The sequence below is a fragment of the Eptesicus fuscus genome, chromosome 19, assembly GCF_027574615.1.
Source record: "Eptesicus fuscus isolate TK198812 chromosome 19, DD_ASM_mEF_20220401, whole genome shotgun sequence".
NCBI lineage: Eukaryota > Metazoa > Chordata > Mammalia > Chiroptera > Vespertilionidae > Eptesicus > Eptesicus fuscus.
Genome location: NC_072491.1, coordinates 54,967,945 through 54,986,821, shown reverse-complemented (window position 1 = coordinate 54,986,821; position 18,877 = coordinate 54,967,945). Strand labels below are relative to the sequence as shown.

Sequence of the window (18,877 nt, the reverse complement as noted above, 5' to 3'; positions counted from 1 at the left end):
AACCCAAAATTTATAGGAAAATATGTTTAATACTAGAGGCCCGATGCACAAAGATTTGTGCAAGAATGGGCCTTCCTTCCCCTGGATGCTGGCACTGCCTTTGCTCTGGCCAGAGCTGCCTTTCCACCTTCCCACGCTTCCCAGAGGCCCAGAGCTGCTGGGGCGGTGCAGAATGCCTGGGTCCTGCCCCTGGCTGCTCGGTGCCTATGTATGCAAATTAACCCACCATCTTTGTTGAGTTAATTTGCATACTCACTCCTGATTGGCTAGTGGGTGTTGTGAAGGTAGGGTCAATTTGCATCTTTCTCTTTTATTAGGGTAGATGATTACCTCTAATGAAAGAATTTGTCTGTTTTTCTTTATATACCCAAATCAATGACATAGTTTTACGTGTACTCTTAAAATACTGCTTAATGATGTCAATAAATTTAACATTCCCTTTCCAGTTCTTGTATTGAAATTTTAAAAGTATGTCCCATAAATATTAAGAATTTATTACTTACTCCCTAAATGCATTATTACCAGTGCACTTGTTGTGGGTTTTCACTTATTTTTAAGCACTTCTTTATTTGTAAGCAATTAAAATTTCAATTAAAAGTATGAACTGTTGCCATCTCCAACATCTCTTGCTAGGGATGCATAAATCAGAAAGTTTGAATACTTGAATATTTGCAAATATCAGCAGGACTTAAGCTCTGAAATCTTTAGAACATAATATTTGACTAAATTATAGTGTGTGCTCACCTGGAGTTGCTCTAATTGGTGGATGATGTGCTAACGTGATTTTTTAGTAAAACCTCCAAATTAAAAACCTTAAATTTTCTTAATACATAAATCTAGTCATGTATCTATGTCTTCTTATAATAATAGCCAAACATAGGGCAAAAACATGGCTCCAACACAGTTACTGCTCTGTCTCACACATTGTCACCCATGGGTTATCTACATCTTTGGCACTTATATTACACACTAGAGGTCTGATGCACGAAATTCGTGCAAGAATATGTCTTCCTTCCCCCGGCTGCTGGCACCGGCTTCCCTCTGGCACCCGGGACCCGGGCTTCCCTCCAGCCGCAGGCAGGGACCTGGGCTTCCCCTGTAGCCCTGGCTTCCTCCAGAAGGACATCCAGTCTAATTAGCATAGTATGCTTTTATTATTGTAGATGATTTATAACCCTTGCTTTGTTTAAGTTCTTAAAAATGATTGTCTTAATCTATTAATGCATTTAACCTTACTACTTAACAGGTTGCATTTTCAGGAGCAGGAAAACTTCCACAGATCATTGGAGGATCAGACCTGATAGCCCATCATGCTCGGAAGAATACAGAATTAGAAGAGTGGTTAAGGCAGGAAATGGAGGTTAGTAGAAGTGAGGCCTGGTGACTTGTTTGCTGTGCATTTTGATCCCTTGTGGTTTCCTTAAATTCTTCTCTGATCTATTTATTTTTGTACACTCTTTCTTTATTTTTATTATTGACACTATTACAGATGTCATTTCCCCCTGTTTGCTCCCCTCCACCCAACCCCTGCCCCTGCCTTCCCTCTGTCCATCACACGTTGTCTATGTCCATGGGTTGTACATGTATGTTCTCTGGCTAATCCATTCACCCTCCATCCAGTCCCCTCTGACAGCTGTCGGTCTCTTCCATGGATCCATGCCTCTTTTTCTATTTTGTTCATTAGGTTCCACATGTAAGTGAGATCACGTGGTACTTGTCTTTCTCTGACTGGCTCATTTCACTTAGCACAATGCTCTCCAGGTCCCTCCGTGCTGTCACAAGAGTAAATCCTCAAAAGCAAACTTCAGTGACCTGAGGTTGGTCATTCAGGAACACGCCTGAGTTAAGTGCTGCTCATTCACTTATTTCCCTGGGATTCAGCACTCTGCTTTGATCTGCAGATGCAGTCTTTTTTATTTCAAGGAATTTCATGTTATATCTTTCTAATTATTTTTTTATTGATTTCAGAGAGGAAGGAAGAGAGACATAGAAACATCAATGATGAGAAAATCATTGATTGTCTGCACGTTCCACCCTGGGAATCAAGCCCAAAACCCAGGCATGTGCCCTGACCAAAAACTGAACCATGACCTCCTGGTTCATAGGTTATGCTCAACCACTACGCCATGCCGGCCAGGCTTCTGTTACATCTTTCAAAACACTTTTGTATTTTCTGGGTTCTGTACATTTAAGACCCAACTATCTTTTATTAGCTCACCTTGACCCTCCACATTCCTTTCTTCTGCATGCATTGTGATTTTTAAGCTCTTTCACTATATCAGAAATTCAGATTTCAGTGGTGTCTGTTCTGTTTCTTGCCAGCTATGTGACCTTGTGACCTTGGGCAAATTAACTTCTGTCGGCCTCCGTTTTATAGTACCTCTGCTTCACAGACTTTGTGTGAGGACTAAATAAGGTTCCACGTATAAAGTATCTGTAACAGTGGAACAGTCAGTCTTAGCTATTTCTCATTTATTTAATTCTGAAATGGTGTTATAGTTCTGTTTGTTTGCATAGCATTCATTTCCTTTCGGTGTGTTTTTTTATCATTTAACTTTCTTACTGCTTTCACGTCCTTGTTAATTTGTGTATTTTTTATTCTTAAGCTACTGTTTTTTGCAGACTAGGTTCTTCATCTTCTTTGGCAAGTTCTGTTCTGTCTCCCTTTCTCCGCTAGTATGTGAAGTGTCACTGCTTTGATTCGTCAGCAGCTGTTTAAGTGACCTGTCCAGATACGCTCTTTGCTGTGTGAAGTGTCCTGGGCCATCTTATGTAGGGATTACATTCTAAAGCCAGTTTGTGAGCCAAAAACTGAATGTAGTTGAAGTTACTCCCACCCTTAGCTTGCTCATAGAGAACAGGATTATCTGGTGGGTCCACAGCGCCCGTCCCCATGGCAGGTGCTTGGCAGAGGCCCCGGGGAGACCCGTCTCGTCTCTGTAGCCTGAAGACCTGGAGTCGAGGAAAGGGAGGGCTCAGCTGGAGCTGGGCACTGGTCCTCGGCTGGAATGAGGGGGGACAGCAGAGTGCGTCCTGTCCAGAGGAGAGTCTCCTGGCTCTTCCGTCTGCTGACATGTCCGGGATGTTGGTCAGTGTTGGTCCCACTGCCTCCCCTCCCGCAGCCCACCCACCGTCCTCTTCCTGCGCAGGCAATTCTTTCCCAAGTTTAGGGGATCAGCAAGAAGGCGCAGGTTCGGTCAGCTCTGTAGCACCTTTGAGTGGACTGGGTTAGGGTCAGGCTTCCGTCCCCTCAGTCTTTGGTCCTCTGTGTAGCCACCTGTGAGCCCATGCGTGGCCCTGCTCCCCTAACTGGGAGAATGAGGGTGCAGCGCCTACGTTTTCCTGTTTCTTGTTTATTTCATTACAATTGGGAGAGGGAGACCTTGTGTTCTAGATTTATGCCACCGTGTCTCCTGGGAGGATTTGGGGTCTAAGATAAGAGGTGACTCTCTTCTCCTACGTGGCTGCAGCGCGGTCTGTCTCAGCTCCCTGGGCTGCCCGCGGCTCATCCACACCCCCACCCCTGGTTCTCTCAGCCCTTCTCTCTCTGCTTCTGCTGCCGCCCGTGGGAGTTACTGATTGGGAGTCAGCTCCGGAGGTTTTCTTGAATTTAGTATATTTTCACTCTGTGCACTAAACATAATAATTCTTTGAACTCTGTCCAACCTGATTTGAATATGGAAAGACTGTGAGCTGTATTTTTCCCAAACCCTTAAAAAATATCAGTAATATGAGGATTTCTATTTCTTAATACTATTTTATTTAATGGTTGTACTAAAATATATAAAATAAAGCTGATTTTCCTTCCTGATTTTTCTTTACTATAGTACTTTATTTTATTTTAACATTTATTGTTGTAAGTATTACATATGTTCCTCTTTTTCCCCCATTGACCCCCTCCAGCTTGTCCTCACCCGCCCCCCAGGCCTTCACCACCCCACTGTCTGTGTCCGTGGGTTATCATATATGCTTACAAGGTCTTTGGTTGATTACTTCCCACCCTCCTTCCCTCCGAGATTCTGCACTCTGTTCCATGCTTCCATGTCTCTGGATTCATGCAGTTCATCAGTTTATTTTGTTAACTAGATTCCACATATGAGTGTGATCATGTGATACTTGTCTTTCTGACTGACTGACTTACTTCACTTAGCATGATACTTGCCAGGTCCCTCCCATGATATCTCAAAGTGTAAGAGATCCTTCTTTTTTATGGCTGCACAGTATTCCATGTGCAAATGTACCACAGCCTTTTATCCACTCGTCTACTGATGGGCACTGGGGCTGTTTCCAGATCTTAGCTATTGTAAGTTGTGCTGCTGTGAACATAGGGGTGCATACATGCTTTTTGATTGGTGTTTCAGGTTTCTTAGGATATCTTCCTAGAAGTGGGATCACTGGGTCAAATGGCAGTTCCATTTTTAATTTTTTGAGGAAACTCCATACTGTTTCCATAATGGCTGCACCAGTCTGCATTCCCACCAGCAGTGCACGAGGGTTCCCTTTTCTCCTCATCCTCGCCAGCACTTGTCATTTGTTGATTTGTTGATGGTGGTCATTCTGACAGATGTGAGGTGATACCTCATGGTCATTTTAATTTGCATCTCTCTGATGATCAGTGACTTTGAGCATTTTTCGTATGTTTCTTAGCCATCTGTATGTCCACTTTGGAGAAGTGTCTGTTTAGGTCCTTTGCCCTTTTTTAAATTGGATTGTTTGTCTTCCTTTTGTTAAGTTGTATGAGTTCCTTATATATTTTGGATATTAACCCTTTATCAGATGTATCATTGTCAAATATCATTGTTCTCCCATACAGTGGGCTCCCTTTTCACTTTGTTGATGGTTTCTTTTGCTGTGCAGAAGCTTTTTATTTTGATGTAGTCCCATTTGTTTCTTTTCTTTTTAGTTTCCTTTGCCCTAGGAGATGTATCTGCAAACATATTGCTATGAGAGATGTCTGAGATTTTTCTGCCTATGGTTTCTTCTAGGATTTTTATGGTTTCCCGACTTTCATTTAAGTCTTTTACCAATTTTGAGTTTATTCTTGTTGTATGGTGTAAGTTGGTGGTCTAGTTTGATTTTTTTTTTTTTTTTTGCATTATCTCTAATTTTCCCAACACCAAGACTGTCTTGACTCCATTCTATGCTCTTGCCTCCTTTGTCAAATATTAATTGAGCGTAATGGCTTGGGTTGATTTCTGGGGTCTCTGCTCTGTTCCATTGGTCTATATGCTGTTCTTGTGTCAGTACCAGACTGTTTTGGTTATGGTGGCTTTGTAGTATAACTTTAAATCTGGTATTGTGATTCCTCCAACTTGGTTCTTCTTTCTCAACATTGCTGTGGCTCTTTGGGGTCTTTTTGGGTTCCATATAAATTTTTGGAATATTTGTTCTAGATCTGTGAAATATGCTGTTGGTATTTTAATGGGGATTGCATTAAATCTGTAGATTGCCTTCGGTAGTATGGACATTTTAATGATGTTGATTCTACCAATTCATGAACACAATATATTCTTCCACTTGTTTATATCATCTTCTATTTCTTATTTCAATGTCCTGTAGTTTTCTGAGTACAAGTCTTTTACCTCCTTGGTTAAGCTTATTCCTAAGTATCTTAATTTTTTTGTTGCAATGGTAAATGGGATTGTTTGTTTAGTTTCTCTTTCTGAGAATTAATTATCCTATATAATAAAACACTAATATGCAAATCAACCAAACGGGGGACGACCAGTCAGTATGATGTGCACTGACCACCAGGAGACAGATGCTCAACGCAGGAGCTGCCCCCTGGTGGTCAGTGCACTCCTACAGGGCGAGCACCGCTCAGCTAGAAGCCGGGCTCACGGCTGGCGAGCACAAAAATGTGGCTGGAGCCTCTCCTGCCTCTGCAGCAGTGCTGAGGAGCAGCAAGCCGGGTGGTAAGGAGCAGCGAGCAGGCGGCCCGTAAGGAGCGAGGGGTCCCGGACCGTGAGAGGGCACAGGCTGGGCTGAGAGACCCTTCCCCCTCCCCAGTGCTTGAATTTCGTGCACTGGGCCTCTATTTGGTGTATAAAAAGCCATCGATTTTTGATTTTGTATCCTGCTACATTGCCAAATTCATTTATTAAATCTAATAGTTTTTTGGTGGAGTCTTTAGGGATTTCTGTGTACAATATCATGTCATCTGTGAATAATGAGAGTTCTTCCTTTCCAATTTGGATGTCTTTTCTTCTTCTTGTCTGTTCTCTGTGGCTAGGAGCTCCAGTGCTATGTAAACAAGAGTGGTGAGAGTGGTCATCCCTGTCTTGCTCGTGTTCTTAGGGGAAATGGTTTTAGTTTTTACCCATTGAGTGTGATGTTGGCTGTGGGTTTGTCATATTTGGCCTTTATTATGCTGAGATATGATCCCTCTATTCCCACTTCACTGAGGATATTTATCCAAAATAGGTGTTGGATTTTGTCAAATGCTTTTTCTGTGTCTATTGATATGATCGTGTGCTTTTTGTCATTCAATTTGTTTATATCAGTGATGGGCAATCTTTTGAGCTTGGTGTGTCAAACTTTGCCAAAAAACTGAGCATAACTCGGGTAGTGTGTCACTTTGAGGAAAAACCTAACTCCAAGACTCTAGTCGCAAATGTTTCATCCTCAGGAGCAGCAAATGTTTCATCCTCGGCATGCGGCTGCGTGTCATCAGAAATGGCTAGGCATGTCAGTGCTGACACGCGTGTCATAGGTTCGCCATCACTGGTTTATATGATATATCATGTTTCATGATTTACGAATATTTTATTAGCCTTGCATCCCTGAAATAAATCCCACTTGATCATGGTGTATGATCTTTTTAATATATTGCTGGATGCAATTTGCTAATATTTTGTTGAGGATTTTAGCATCTGTGTTCACCAGGGATATTGGCTGTGATTCTCTTTCTTTGTACTGTCTTTATCTGGTTTGGAATTATGCTAATTCTGGTCTCAGAAAAAAAACTTGGAAGTGTTCCTTCCTCTTGGATTCTTTGGAATAGTTTGAGGACTGTCTGTGAAGCCGTCCTTACCCAGGTTTTGTTTTGCTGGTTTTTTGTTTTTGTTTTTTTATTATTATTATTTATTACTGCTTCTATTTCCTCAGTTGTTATTGGCCTATTCAGGTTTTCTGATTGAGTTTTGGAAGGTTGTGTTTTTCTATTAATTTGTCCCTTTCATCCACATTGTCCAGCTTGTTGGCATATAGTTGTTGATAGTATTTTCTTACAATACTTGGTATTTCTGTGGTGTCAGTGGTTTCTTTTCTGCTTTCGTTTCTGATTTTATTTATTTGGGTCCTCTCTCTGTTTCTTGATGAATCTAGCTAATGGTTCATCAATCTTGTTTATCCTTTCAAAGAACCGGCTCTTTATTTCATTGACTTTTTTATTTTTTAGTCTCTATGTCATTTATTCCTGCTCTAATCTTTAATATTTCTTTCCTCCCACTTACTCTGGGCTTTTCTTGTTGTTCTCTTTCTAGTTCTTTAAGTTGTAAGGTTAAATAGTTTATTATTAACTAGAGGCTCTGTGCATGAAATTCGTGCATTTGGGGGGTTCTCTAAGCTCGCCCTGTGCCCTCTTGCAATCTGGGACCCCTCGGGGAATGTCCGACTGCCGGCTTGTGGCTAATGGCCTTCTTCTGCTGCACGGCCTGCTGTTTGAGCTTCAGCAGCTGCTGCACGTGCATAGACTGAGCCACCACAGTCTATCCTACGAACACTATCAAGTGGGTGAGTCAAGCGTGGAGACAGGCTCACCCTGAGTTCCCTGCACTTCCCTGAGTCACTGAGTTGTTCAGACTGACTGCCTTCTACAGAGAATGTCACTGAGATTGAGCCTAAGCCAGCAGTCGGACATCCCTCTCGCAGTCTGGGACCCCTCGGGGGAAGTTTACTGCTGGCCTGGACCTGATCCCCATGAGATTGGGCCTAAGCCGGCAGTCAGACCTCACACTCACAGTCTGGGACCCCTCGGCAGATGTAGCAGTGTGCCTAGCGGCAGGCGCCAGGGAGGAGCCCAAATCGGAGCTGGGTGCCGCACCGCTTTCGCTCATCCCGGCCCGCTGTGTCTGCTGCCACCACTCGGTACTGCTGCCGTGGAGTCAGGAGAGGCTCCTGTCGTGGCAGCTATGTTTGCCAGCCATGAGCCTGGCTTCTGGCTGAGCGACACTCTCCCTATGGAAGCGCACTGCGTTGAGCGTCTGCATCCTGGTGGACGGTGTGCATCATAGCGACTGGTCGTTCCATTGTAATGGTCACTTAGGCTTTTATTATATGGATTTTCTTGTTTTTTGAGGTAGGCCTGTAGTGCTATGAACTTCTCTCTCAGGACTGCTTTTGCTGTGTCCCAGAGATTTGGGGTTGCTGTGTGTTCATTTTCACTTGTTTACAGGAAGTTTTCGATTTCTTTTCTTGATTTCATTGCTAACCTATTCATCCTATATAATAAAAGCCTAATATGCTAAGTGTTTGGTTGACAGGTCAGCCATTCAACCGATCAAAGCGTAATATGATAATGATATGCTAAGGCTGCTCAATCACTTGCTATGATGTGCACTGACCACCAGGGGGCAGATGCTCCAACTGGTAGGTTAGCTTGCTGCTGGGGTCCAGCTGATCAGGACTGAATGAGGTGGACTGGACATGCCCTGGAGTCCTCCCACAGTCCCTCCCCAGCTGGCCAATGTCCTGCGTCCCTCCTTGGTCCCAATTGTGCATTGGTGGGGTCCCTCGGCCTGACTTGCGCCCTCTTACAATCTGGGACCCCTTGGGGTATGTCAGAGAGCTGGTTTTGGCCTGATCCTGCAGGCCAGGCTGAGGGACCTCTGGTGCACGAATTCATGCACCGGGCCTCTAGTTGTTTAATAACATGCTATTTAGCCTCCAGGTGTTTGAATGTTTTTGGATATTTTTACTGTAGTTGATTTCTAATTACATTCCACTGTGATCTGAGAAGATGCTTGAAATGATTTCATCTTCTTGAACTTGTAGAGACTTGCTTTGTGTCCTAACATGTGGTCTATCTTTGTGAATGACCCATGTGCACTTGAGAAGAATGTTCTATAAATGTCAGTTAATTCCATCTGACCCAGTGTGTCCTTTAGAGTCACTGTTTCCTTAATTTTTTGTCTGCTGATGTATCCAGTGGAGTTAGCAGGGTGATAAGTCCCTACTGTGACTGTATTGTTGTCGATATCTCACTGAAAGTCCTCTAAGAAATGTTTTTTATATATTTAGGCGCCTATACTGGTGCATATGTTTACCGGGGTTACATCCTTTAGTTTTATGTAGTGCCCTGTGTTGTCTCTTGTGATCGCCTTCATTTTGAAGTCTACTTTGTCAGGTATGAGTATTGCTACCCCAGCTTTTTTTCGTTTGCATTTGCATGGAAACATTTTTTTCCCTCCCTTCACTCTCATCCTGTGTGAGTCTTTTCTTCTGAGGTGTGTCTGTTGAATACAGCATATAATCGGGTCATGATTTTTTTTTTTTTAATCCATTCAGCTGCCTATGTCTTTTTATTGGAGCATTTAATCCATTTACATTTAAGGTTATTATTGATAGGTACTTATTTATTGCCATGTTATTTTGTATATGCCTAGGTTTCTCTCTCTATTTCTTCTCATTATAGCAGTCCCTTTAGCATTTCTTGTAATCCTGGCTTGGTGATGATGAACTCCTTTAGTCTTTTTTTCACTGGGAAAAAGAAGCTCTTTATTTGACCGTCTATTTTGAATGATAGCCTTGCTGGATATAGTAATCTTGGTTTCAGATCCTTGCTTTCCATTACCTTGAGTACTTCATACCATCCCCTTCTGGCCTGTAGAGTTTCTGATGAGAAATCAGGTGTCAGCCTTATGGGAGCTCCTTTGTAGGGAACAGTTTGCTTTTCTCTTGCTGCCTTTAAGATTCTCTCTTTGTCTTTAATTTTTGGCATTTTAATTATGATGTGTCTGAGCATGGGCCTGTTTGGATTCTTCTTGCTTGGGACTCTCTTGGCTCCTGAACTTGTGTGACTTTTTCCTTCACCAGGTTAAGGAAGCTTTCTGCCATTATTTCTTCAAACATGTTCTCTACCCCTTTCTCCCTTTCTGCCTCTTCTGGCACACCCACTATTTGAATATTGTTGTTTCATGTTGTCCCATGTTTCAGCTCCCTTAAGTTGTCCACCTGTTTGTTTGTTTGTTTGTTTGTTTTTGTGTGTGTGTGTTTGATTTTTAATCCTCACCCAAGGATATTTTTTCATTGATTTTTAGAGGGAGGGAAAGACAGAAATATCAATGTGAGAGAAACACATTCATTGGTTGCCTCCTGAATGCACCCTGACCAGGGCACTGGCCAGGAGGAGCCTGCAACCAAGGTACATGCCCATGGCCAGAATCGAACCTCGGTCCCTTTGGTCCACAGGCCAATACTTTGTCCTGTCCACTGAGCCCTTCCAGCTAGGGCTGTCCTCCTGTTTTTTAATTGTTGTCTTCTTTCTGGTTCTCTGATTGAGTGATTTTTTTCTACCCTGTCTTCTAATTCATTGATCCAGTCCTCAGCTACCCCTAATTTGCTGTGTATTTCTTCTAATGTGTGCTTTATTTGTGCTGTGTCATTCTTTATTTCTGCTTTCATAGTAACTGTATCTTTTCTCATGCTTTTGAACATCTTTACTATCATTATTCTGAACTCTATATCACAATTTCTTATCTCCATTTCATTTATCTCTTCTTCTGGAGAATTCTCTTGTTCTTTCATTTGTGGGTTGTTTCTCTGTCTCCTCATTTTGTCTGCCTGTTTGGTCTGTGACTGTGTATTAGGTAGATCTGCTAGCTTCTCAGTCTCTAATGCTTCTGACTAATTAAATCAAGCAAAGACTCATGCCTCTACCTGCAGACTGATTGTATTCAGTCTTGAGTAGCTTCAGGTATTCACCCACAGGTGTGGCAATAGTTTTTCCAACAGGGTGGGACAGTTGCTTCTGCCTAGAGGCTAATTGTTATTCTCAGTCTCTTAATGGGCCTCAGAAACTTCACACCTTGGGGCATGTGGTTTTCCTATAGGGTGGGTCAGCTGTCTTCCCCCAGGCAAAGCCGCCTAGATAGCGAATGTCTACATCAAAAAGAGGGCCTCCACAGCGTGAGGGAATGACTCAGCACAGGAAACTGGCGTGTCTGCCTTCTGAGCTCTCATTCCAGAGCCTCCAACCCTGTCTTCTGCTCCCCCAGCTCCAGTCCACTCTGCCCTCCCTCTGCCAGAGCAGAAGGTGCATGGCGCACAGGGAATGTTGTGCATTGGCCCTTTAAGAGGGTGTCTGCATTTCCAGCCGTCTCTCTTTGGCAGACAGCTCCCTGCTGCTTTTCGCAGCCAGATGCTATGTGGGCATCCTTCCCAGTGTTGGTGCTCTCTGCCATGGTGCCCAGCTTGGGGCTCAGACCCCAGAGTCCTCAGTGGCAGCCCTCCACAGCCGTGACACCTCTGAGGATCTTCAGCTGCTGTCCGTGGGCCCGGGCCAGCCCTTTCGCGCCTCCGCCCCTCCTGCCAGTCTCTATTGATCTCCACTTTCCAGCCTTGGTTCTCTCCAGCGAGTCTTCAGTTGATTACTCAGGAAGTTTTTCTGTATTTTAGTTGTGATTCCAGTTTGGTCATGGGAGCCCGTCCATCCACTTACTCTGCCGCCATCTAGGATAGTATGACTTTAAAATTACTATCTCTGGCTGGGAAGGCTTTCAGAACATTTAGGGTAATAACATCAGCAGTTTTTTATAGCTGCTTAGTGAAAATCATGTGTGTTCCCAGATGTATTCTGCTATACACGTGAGAAGAATGTGAAAAGAAAAGATGTAATTTTATTTAGCATTTCAGTGTACGAATGGGAAAATCCCTCTGTATGTCTGAATCCCTGCACATCCTCCCGCAGGCCCTTCGCACAGACGCACAGCTGCAGGAGCCTGGCTGAGAGCTGGGCCCTTGTTCTGTCGCCCTGGCCTAGCCCAGCTCCTCAGGGATGGCCCTTTGATCTCTACAGGCCACTAACCCACTCTCTTCCTTTATTAGCTAAAATGCAGATAATAGTGCGAAAACAGAAATGAAGTTACATGAAGATTTTTTTAGAAAGAGTTTTTAAGATAGTATCTGGAAACACACAGATGTAAATTCTCACCAGTAGAGTAAACAGCATCTGCATTTCAAGGAGCCACGGTCTTTGGGAAGGCAGAGATGGGTGAGCATTGAGGAGCTTGCAGCTGAGTCTCATGGGCGTGCTTTACGGTAGACGTTACTTTTAAACGACGAGGAGCACAGCGTTATAAAGAGGTGAAGCTCATGTTCCTGAGCACACAGCGCACTGAGTAACTCCTGAACAATGCACCTTGAGACAGACGTGGGCAGAGAGAAGGTAATCTGGGGTCAGAGGGAGGAATGTGAACAGAAGCAGCCACAGGGTAGTTAGTAGGTGGTGAGTCTGGTTTCTGTTTGTTGTGTTACTGGTTTTGCTGTTTGTGATTCAGCTGACTGGCACCCAGGGTTCACGGAGGAGCGGGCAGCAGTGGAGAGGGCGGGCCAGGCTGGGTGGAGTCTGGTTTCTGTGGTTGGCACAAGTCCCTGCAGGGTTTTGCTCGGCATCTGGTAGGGTCGGACCCGGACCGTGGGAAAGGGCCCTCAGCACAGGGTTTTTCGGGCCCTAACTCTGCAAGGTGCTGTAGTTGGATGAGTTTCAGTTTAACATTGCTTTGTGGGTGAGGTAACTCAGCAGCAGCTCCTCAGCCGATCGGGGACAGTGAGGAAGGGAGCCACTTCCTGGAGAGGATGGTGCTGTGGGTGAAGGTGAGGCAAGTATTGCCCACTCAGCCCCTTCATCAGTGGTATGACCTCAAAACACTGCCGTTCAATTGAGTACACGGATTCTGCTGGGGAGAAACGCTTCAAAGCCAGCAGGCGAGCAGTGGACGATTTGGTTGCCTGAGAGACTGCTGGTGGAGGCTGTTTAATGAGAGACTTTGCAATAATCGTGGCAGGCAGCAAACAGAAAGGGTCTGTTGGCTGGGAGTGGTGCAGAGCCAGAACTTGGCATCTGGTGCCCTCCTGGATGTGGAAATCCCAAAGGTGACTGGCCACCCAGGAGAGCGACTCATTACCTGTACGTGCACCATTGAGAAATGTTTGAAAGTATGTTAATTTTCACAGGCGCAAAATCAACATGCAAAAGAAGAGTCCCTTGCTGATGATCTCTTTAGGTAAGTTGAATTTCAGCTTTCTCATGAATCTTAGAGAGATCGATGTAAAATTCAGTTCTATTCATAAAGATTAAGTCTTTTTCTTCTTCCTTAGAAATAGAGGCTTCGTCCCTTCCCCTAAAGAATGCTTTGTTTTTAACATGTATTTCTTTTTACGACATGAGCACCTTAGTTACTGATATAGCATCGAAGTTTGGGGTTGACTCCGTCGTACTGTACCCCGGATATTTAAAATATGTGGGGCACTCAGGTCAAAGGAGGCTCCTGAGCTGGGCTCGTAAATTTGCGAGATTTTCAACTGAGTAGCATTATGAATAAATAGGTTTTGAATCAAGATAAGTAAAATACCAGACCATTAGTTGAATTTTAATTGGCACAAATATAAAAACAAGAGGCTGGATTAGAATTTCAAAGTAGGTTCTTGTGAGAGATTTAGCAGAGTTATAAGGGGCGATTATAATTTAATTCTGATTTAACATTATTTTCAGCATCTTACAGGCCCAACAAACCTTATAATTCACTTTCAAATACTCATAAAATACTATATTGTATGTAGATACTTGTTAGCGGAGAATAACATTTTCCCAAACTTATTTAAAGGCAAATGAAGAAGGTAATCTATTTTTGAGTCTGTTTTACAGCTGATTTGATTTTGTAATTTCATTATTGACAGTATGAATCATTGGTCAGCATGCTGACAGTAGTAGTGAAAGGAGCCAGCCGGCTGCCCAGCTGCATTGGTTTAATTGCTGTAGTAGGAAATGTTGTGAAGTAATGTTATTTTAGGCTCACTTTGCTCTTTTGTGCAAATAGTATATTTTAATTGGGGGAGGAAATGTTTGAAGCCATACTAGAAGAAGTGTAAACACATTTATTTTTAAACTGTTGTTTCTGTTAATTATTTAAATGCTTTTATAGATTATTTTTGTTGATGACGCTTTATTTTTACCAAATATTAATGAAAGCAGCATCAAAATGATCAATGAAAGTAAAAATGTCAGTGCTTAATACCTGATGCTAAGGATAAAACTGACATTCTCATTCTGTTCAGTAACGTGTGACTATTTTGAAGACCCTTTAAAAGTGAAAGAAATGCCATCATTTATCTAAATATTATTTAACCGATTTCTTTATTTGCAGATACAATCCTAACATAAAAAGGAGAAGATAGATAACCGAGGTTGTTATGAAGAAGACATGGAAAAACATTTCCTGCCCACATTACTTCCTGTTTCCTCTGGATTCAGGGGTTCAAGTTACAAATGCTCTCTAGCCTGAATTCGTTAAATAAAATGCATAAAACTCCATTTATTTTGTGTGACAAGTAGTATGGTTTGTTGTTACTGAGCTGGATGTTCCTCTGCTTTAAGTTAGTTGGGTTTTTTTTAAATAAATTTTTATTACAGTTGTTCCTCTTTTTCCCCCATAGCTCCCCTCCACCCAGTTTCCACCCCATCCCTTGCCCTTACCCTCGCATTGTCCTCGTCCATAGGTGTACGATTTTTGTCCAATCTCTTCCCATACCCCCCACACTCCCTTACCCCCGAGAATTGTCAGTTCACTCCCTTTCTGTGCCCCTGATTCTATTCTATTCACCAGTTTATTCTGTTTGTCAGATTTTTTTATTCACTTTTTAGATTCACTTGTTGATAGATATGTATTTGTTATTCATAATTTTTATCTTTACCTTTTTCTTCTTCTTCCTCTTCTTAGAGAATACCTTTCAGCATTTCATAATACTGGTTTGGTGGTGATGAACTCCTTTAGCTTTTTCTTATCTGTGAAGCTCTTTATCTGACCTTCAATTCTGAATGTCACCTTGGCTGGGTAGAGACCCTTGGTTGTAGGTTCTTGCTATTCATCACTTTGAATATTTCTTGCCACTCCCTTCTGGCCTGCAGAGTTTTATGTTGAGAAATCAGCTGACAATCGTATGGGTGCTCCCTTGTAGGTAACTAACGGTTTTTCTCTTGCTGCTTTTAATAGTCTCTCTTTGTCTTTTGCTCTTGGTATTTTAATTATGATGTGTCTTGGTGTGGTCCTCTTTGGATTCCTCTTGTTTGGGGTTTTCTGTGCTTCCTAGACTTGTAAGTCTATTTCTTTCGCCAGGTAGGGGACGTTTTCTGTCATTATTTCTTCAAATAGATTCTTAATATCTTGCTCTCTCTTCTACTGGCACCCCTATAATTCGGATATTGGTACGCTTGAAGTTCTCCCAGAGGTTCCTTGCACTATCTTCATATTTTTGGATTCTTTTTTCTTTTTTCTTTTCCGGTTGGGTGTTTTTTGCTTTTTTTGTATTTCAAATCTTTGACTTGATTCTTGCGATCCTCTAGTCTGCTGTTGGATCTCTGTATATTATTATTTCAGTCAGTGTATGCTTAATTTCTTATTGGTCCTTTTTCATATCCTTGAGGGTCTCTCTATATTTCTCGGAGGTTTCTAGAAGATTCTTGAGTACCCTTATAACTATGGTTTTGAACTCTATATCCAGTAGTTTGCTTTCTTCCATTTCTATCATTTGTGACCTGTTTCTTTGTCTCTGCAATTTGGCTGCTTCCCTGTGTTGATAGAGTGGCTTTGTGTGCTAGGTGTCCTATAGGGCCCAATGGCTCAGCCTCCCTAATTACCTGAGGTGGACACTCTTGGTGCACCCCTTTGTGGGCTGTGTGCACAGTCTTGTTGTAGTTAAGCCTTGATTGCTATTGGTATCACTGGGAGGAATTGACCTCCAGGCCAATTGGCTGTGAGGATCAGCTATGTCTACGATGGGAGAACTTCTGTGCTGGAGACACCCTTATGGGGCAGGACTTGCTACAGTGGGGCTTTGGTGCTGAGTCTGCCCCCTGAGTGTGTCTCTTATGGATGTATAGAGTTGTAATCTGGATGGTCTCACTCTGACCACTGGGTACACTGGCTCTTGGATCTCCAAGGAGGTGCAAAGTCAGCCACTGCCTAAGGCCACCCAGCAGTAGCTACAGAGAGATCTGCAGATTTCTCCTTTTTGTTTGGGGTTTGGAGGTGCCCTGATGAGGCCCAGCTGTGAAGCAACGCAAGCTGCTGTCCAGCCTTGGGCCTTCTTTTGGAGACTCTGGGGCTCTCTGACCCAGCTGCAGTTTGACAGGTTTTTAGGCAGAGAAAGGCCAGGCCATTAGTATGCAAAAGCCTCTGCGCACAGCTGGGAAGGGGTTGTAAATTGGGTGGGGCAGGGTCTCAGGGAATCACCAGGGTGGAGCAAACAGCAATGGCTGCCCGTCAGCCCTGCCCTGAAGAGGCCCCTGGGTCTCTGTGTCCCACGGCACCGTGCAGGAACAATGATCGCTTCAAACACCTGAGAGAAAGCCGCCCTCGCATTCCGGCCCGATGCCAGACAGTCCAGTTTCTCTCCGTATGAGTCTGGGTCCCCAGAGTCTCCCGGAACTGGAGTTCAGAGCAGCTGGGAGCTTGTATCTCTCTCCCGATTGAAAAAGACAACAGCGTACCCCGCTGCCAGCCCCTTTTTCGTGCACCTCAGCATCTCCAGACTTCCGCACCTCCTACCGGACTCGGTGCGCTTCTCTCTTTCCTTCTAGTTGTGTAATTTCCACTCAGCCAGCCTTGCCGTGGTTCCGGGTGATACTCGTTTTGTCTTTAGATGTAGTTTTAATATGGTTATGTGAGGCAGCAAGTTCAGGAGTTTACCTATACCGCCATCTTGGTTGTCAGTGTTTAAATTAGTTTTTGTAAAGTACAAATGGTAAGAGAGGACTATCTCATCTCTTACAGTAATTTTTTTCCATTTTTCAATTTAGTTTTATTATTGAGTAGTTTAGTCACAGTTCATAATTCTAAAAAGATAAAAGGGTAAGGATTAAAAAGACTCCCAGCACTGTGCCAGCTATTGGTTCCTCAGAAAAAAATATACAATACTCATTTCTTTTGGGTCACAAAAGAACTGTTGGCCAGAAAGAAACTCACTACAGACTGATTCATTTCCTGTCACCATAACCATTATTGCTTGTCTCATTTTCGGTTCTTGTAAGTGTATTTCTAACAGCACATGATCTCACTCATCTAGGGGAAATAATGAACAACATAGACTGATGAACAAGAACAGACCCAGAAACAAGGAGGCATGGATCGGACTGTCGGGCCTCAGAGGGAAGTAAGGGAGAGTGGAGATATAGGGGGGAGATCAAACAAAGGACTTGTGTGCATGCATATGAGCCTAACCAGTGGTTAAGGACAACAGGGGGGTGGAGGCATGCGTGGGGAGGGGTGTGGGATGGGAATGGGGGGATGAGGACAAATATGTGATACCTTAATAAAGAAATTAAAAAAAAAAAACACAACTCATTTCTTATGTCTTTCCAGAGATTTTAACGCCTATTCATATTTCCATGCATATCATCTTTCAATACTTTCCTAGAAAACGATGGCATAACCTGTCCAGTGTTCTGCACCTGGTCCTCCCACTGCACAGACTGGAAGGCCGTGGGTATATCAGAACGATGGTTTTCTTTCCCGTTATATAGGAGCCGTTCCTGAGCCGATGGCCGGAGAGGTGACTGCAGGTGAGGCCGTCACCACACATTCTAGTCCTGGAGACATGCTTGTGGATGCATCTCACAGGAGGGAGACCTGTTTGTGGTTTTACCGAGCTGGGTGTCCCTCTGCTTTGAGACCTCGTTTTTGTCAAGTCCAAATAGTATGATTGTCTTCTTTCTACTTTGAAGGGACATGGTAAAAAAAAAAAGAATGTCTTTGCTTTCAAGGTTTGTAATGTAAGAACTTAGCCGCACCTAGAATTACGGTACAGTCCTTTTATCCATCTGAGGGTCGGTGCACATGTCCCAGGAAGTACAACAGGGTTTTGATGCTCACTGAAAGCTTCCTGGGGTCACATCCGTTCTGACACTTCACAAGCCTACCTTCGTAGGTGTTAGAGCACAGCCTGGAAAACGACCCCAAAATTATTTTGTGCCATTGCTGGGTCTTCATGGAAGATGGGTGAGAGCAAACTTTTGAGTCAAGGGGATGTTAACAGTTCTTAGCCTTGCCTAGATACCATCTGTATAACAAAGCCATTTCAATTTAGAAATGACATTGAGAAAGACATCCAATCCAATCCATTCAGTGCTCAGCCCAGTGTCCTCAGGATGGTGCACACTTTCCAGCAGAGGGAGCACTCATATGGAAAGTTACCATGATAAACGAAAGCTGCATCTCATCGTTTCTAAAACCATTAAACTTAATCAGACATGACAGTTATAAAAAATACAAGAGTTCACCAGTTTATCTGAAACAGCTAGTTGTAGAGGCAAGTATGTTCTAAATAGATTTTAAGGTGAATTATGATCCTGTGAGCACATAACATTGCAAAAAGATGGACAGAAAAATACTAACACTTTAGTCCATTTTCTGATATTAAGAAAAAATAGAATTAGGTATTCAATAAACACATTCCACATGAAATAAATTCTACCAAAAAAGAGAAAAAGACTAGAGAAAGACTGAGAAATTGTTTGTTATGGAGAACTTCAGAGGACTTTTTGTCTAACACTAAAATTCTGGGGATTTGTATGGAAATACAAACTTTAAGCACATCTAAATAAATAAGTGAAGATAAAGCATACAGTTCAGTAAGTACCCTTAGAAATTCGTCATCTGTGAAC

At 43.1% G+C, this 18,877-nt stretch overlaps 1 protein-coding gene across 4 annotated transcripts in view; it reads left to right on the top strand.

Moving 5' to 3' along the window:
* NBN (nibrin) overlaps positions 1 to 14,530 on the top strand; it is a 48,581-nt gene extending 34,051 nt beyond the window's left edge. For all 4 annotated transcript variants that reach the window (XM_008158869.3, XM_054708436.1, XM_054708435.1 and 1 more), the window contains exons 14-16: positions 1,247 to 1,360; positions 13,174 to 13,223; positions 14,364 to 14,530. In XM_008158869.3, the coding sequence (XP_008157091.2) occupies positions 1,247 to 1,360; positions 13,174 to 13,223; positions 14,364 to 14,394 (195 nt within the window). In that variant the 3' untranslated portion in view covers positions 14,395 to 14,530. The remainder of the gene's footprint in view (positions 1 to 1,246; positions 1,361 to 13,173; positions 13,224 to 14,363) is intronic.
* Positions 14,531 to 18,877: the final 4,347 nt, after the last annotated feature.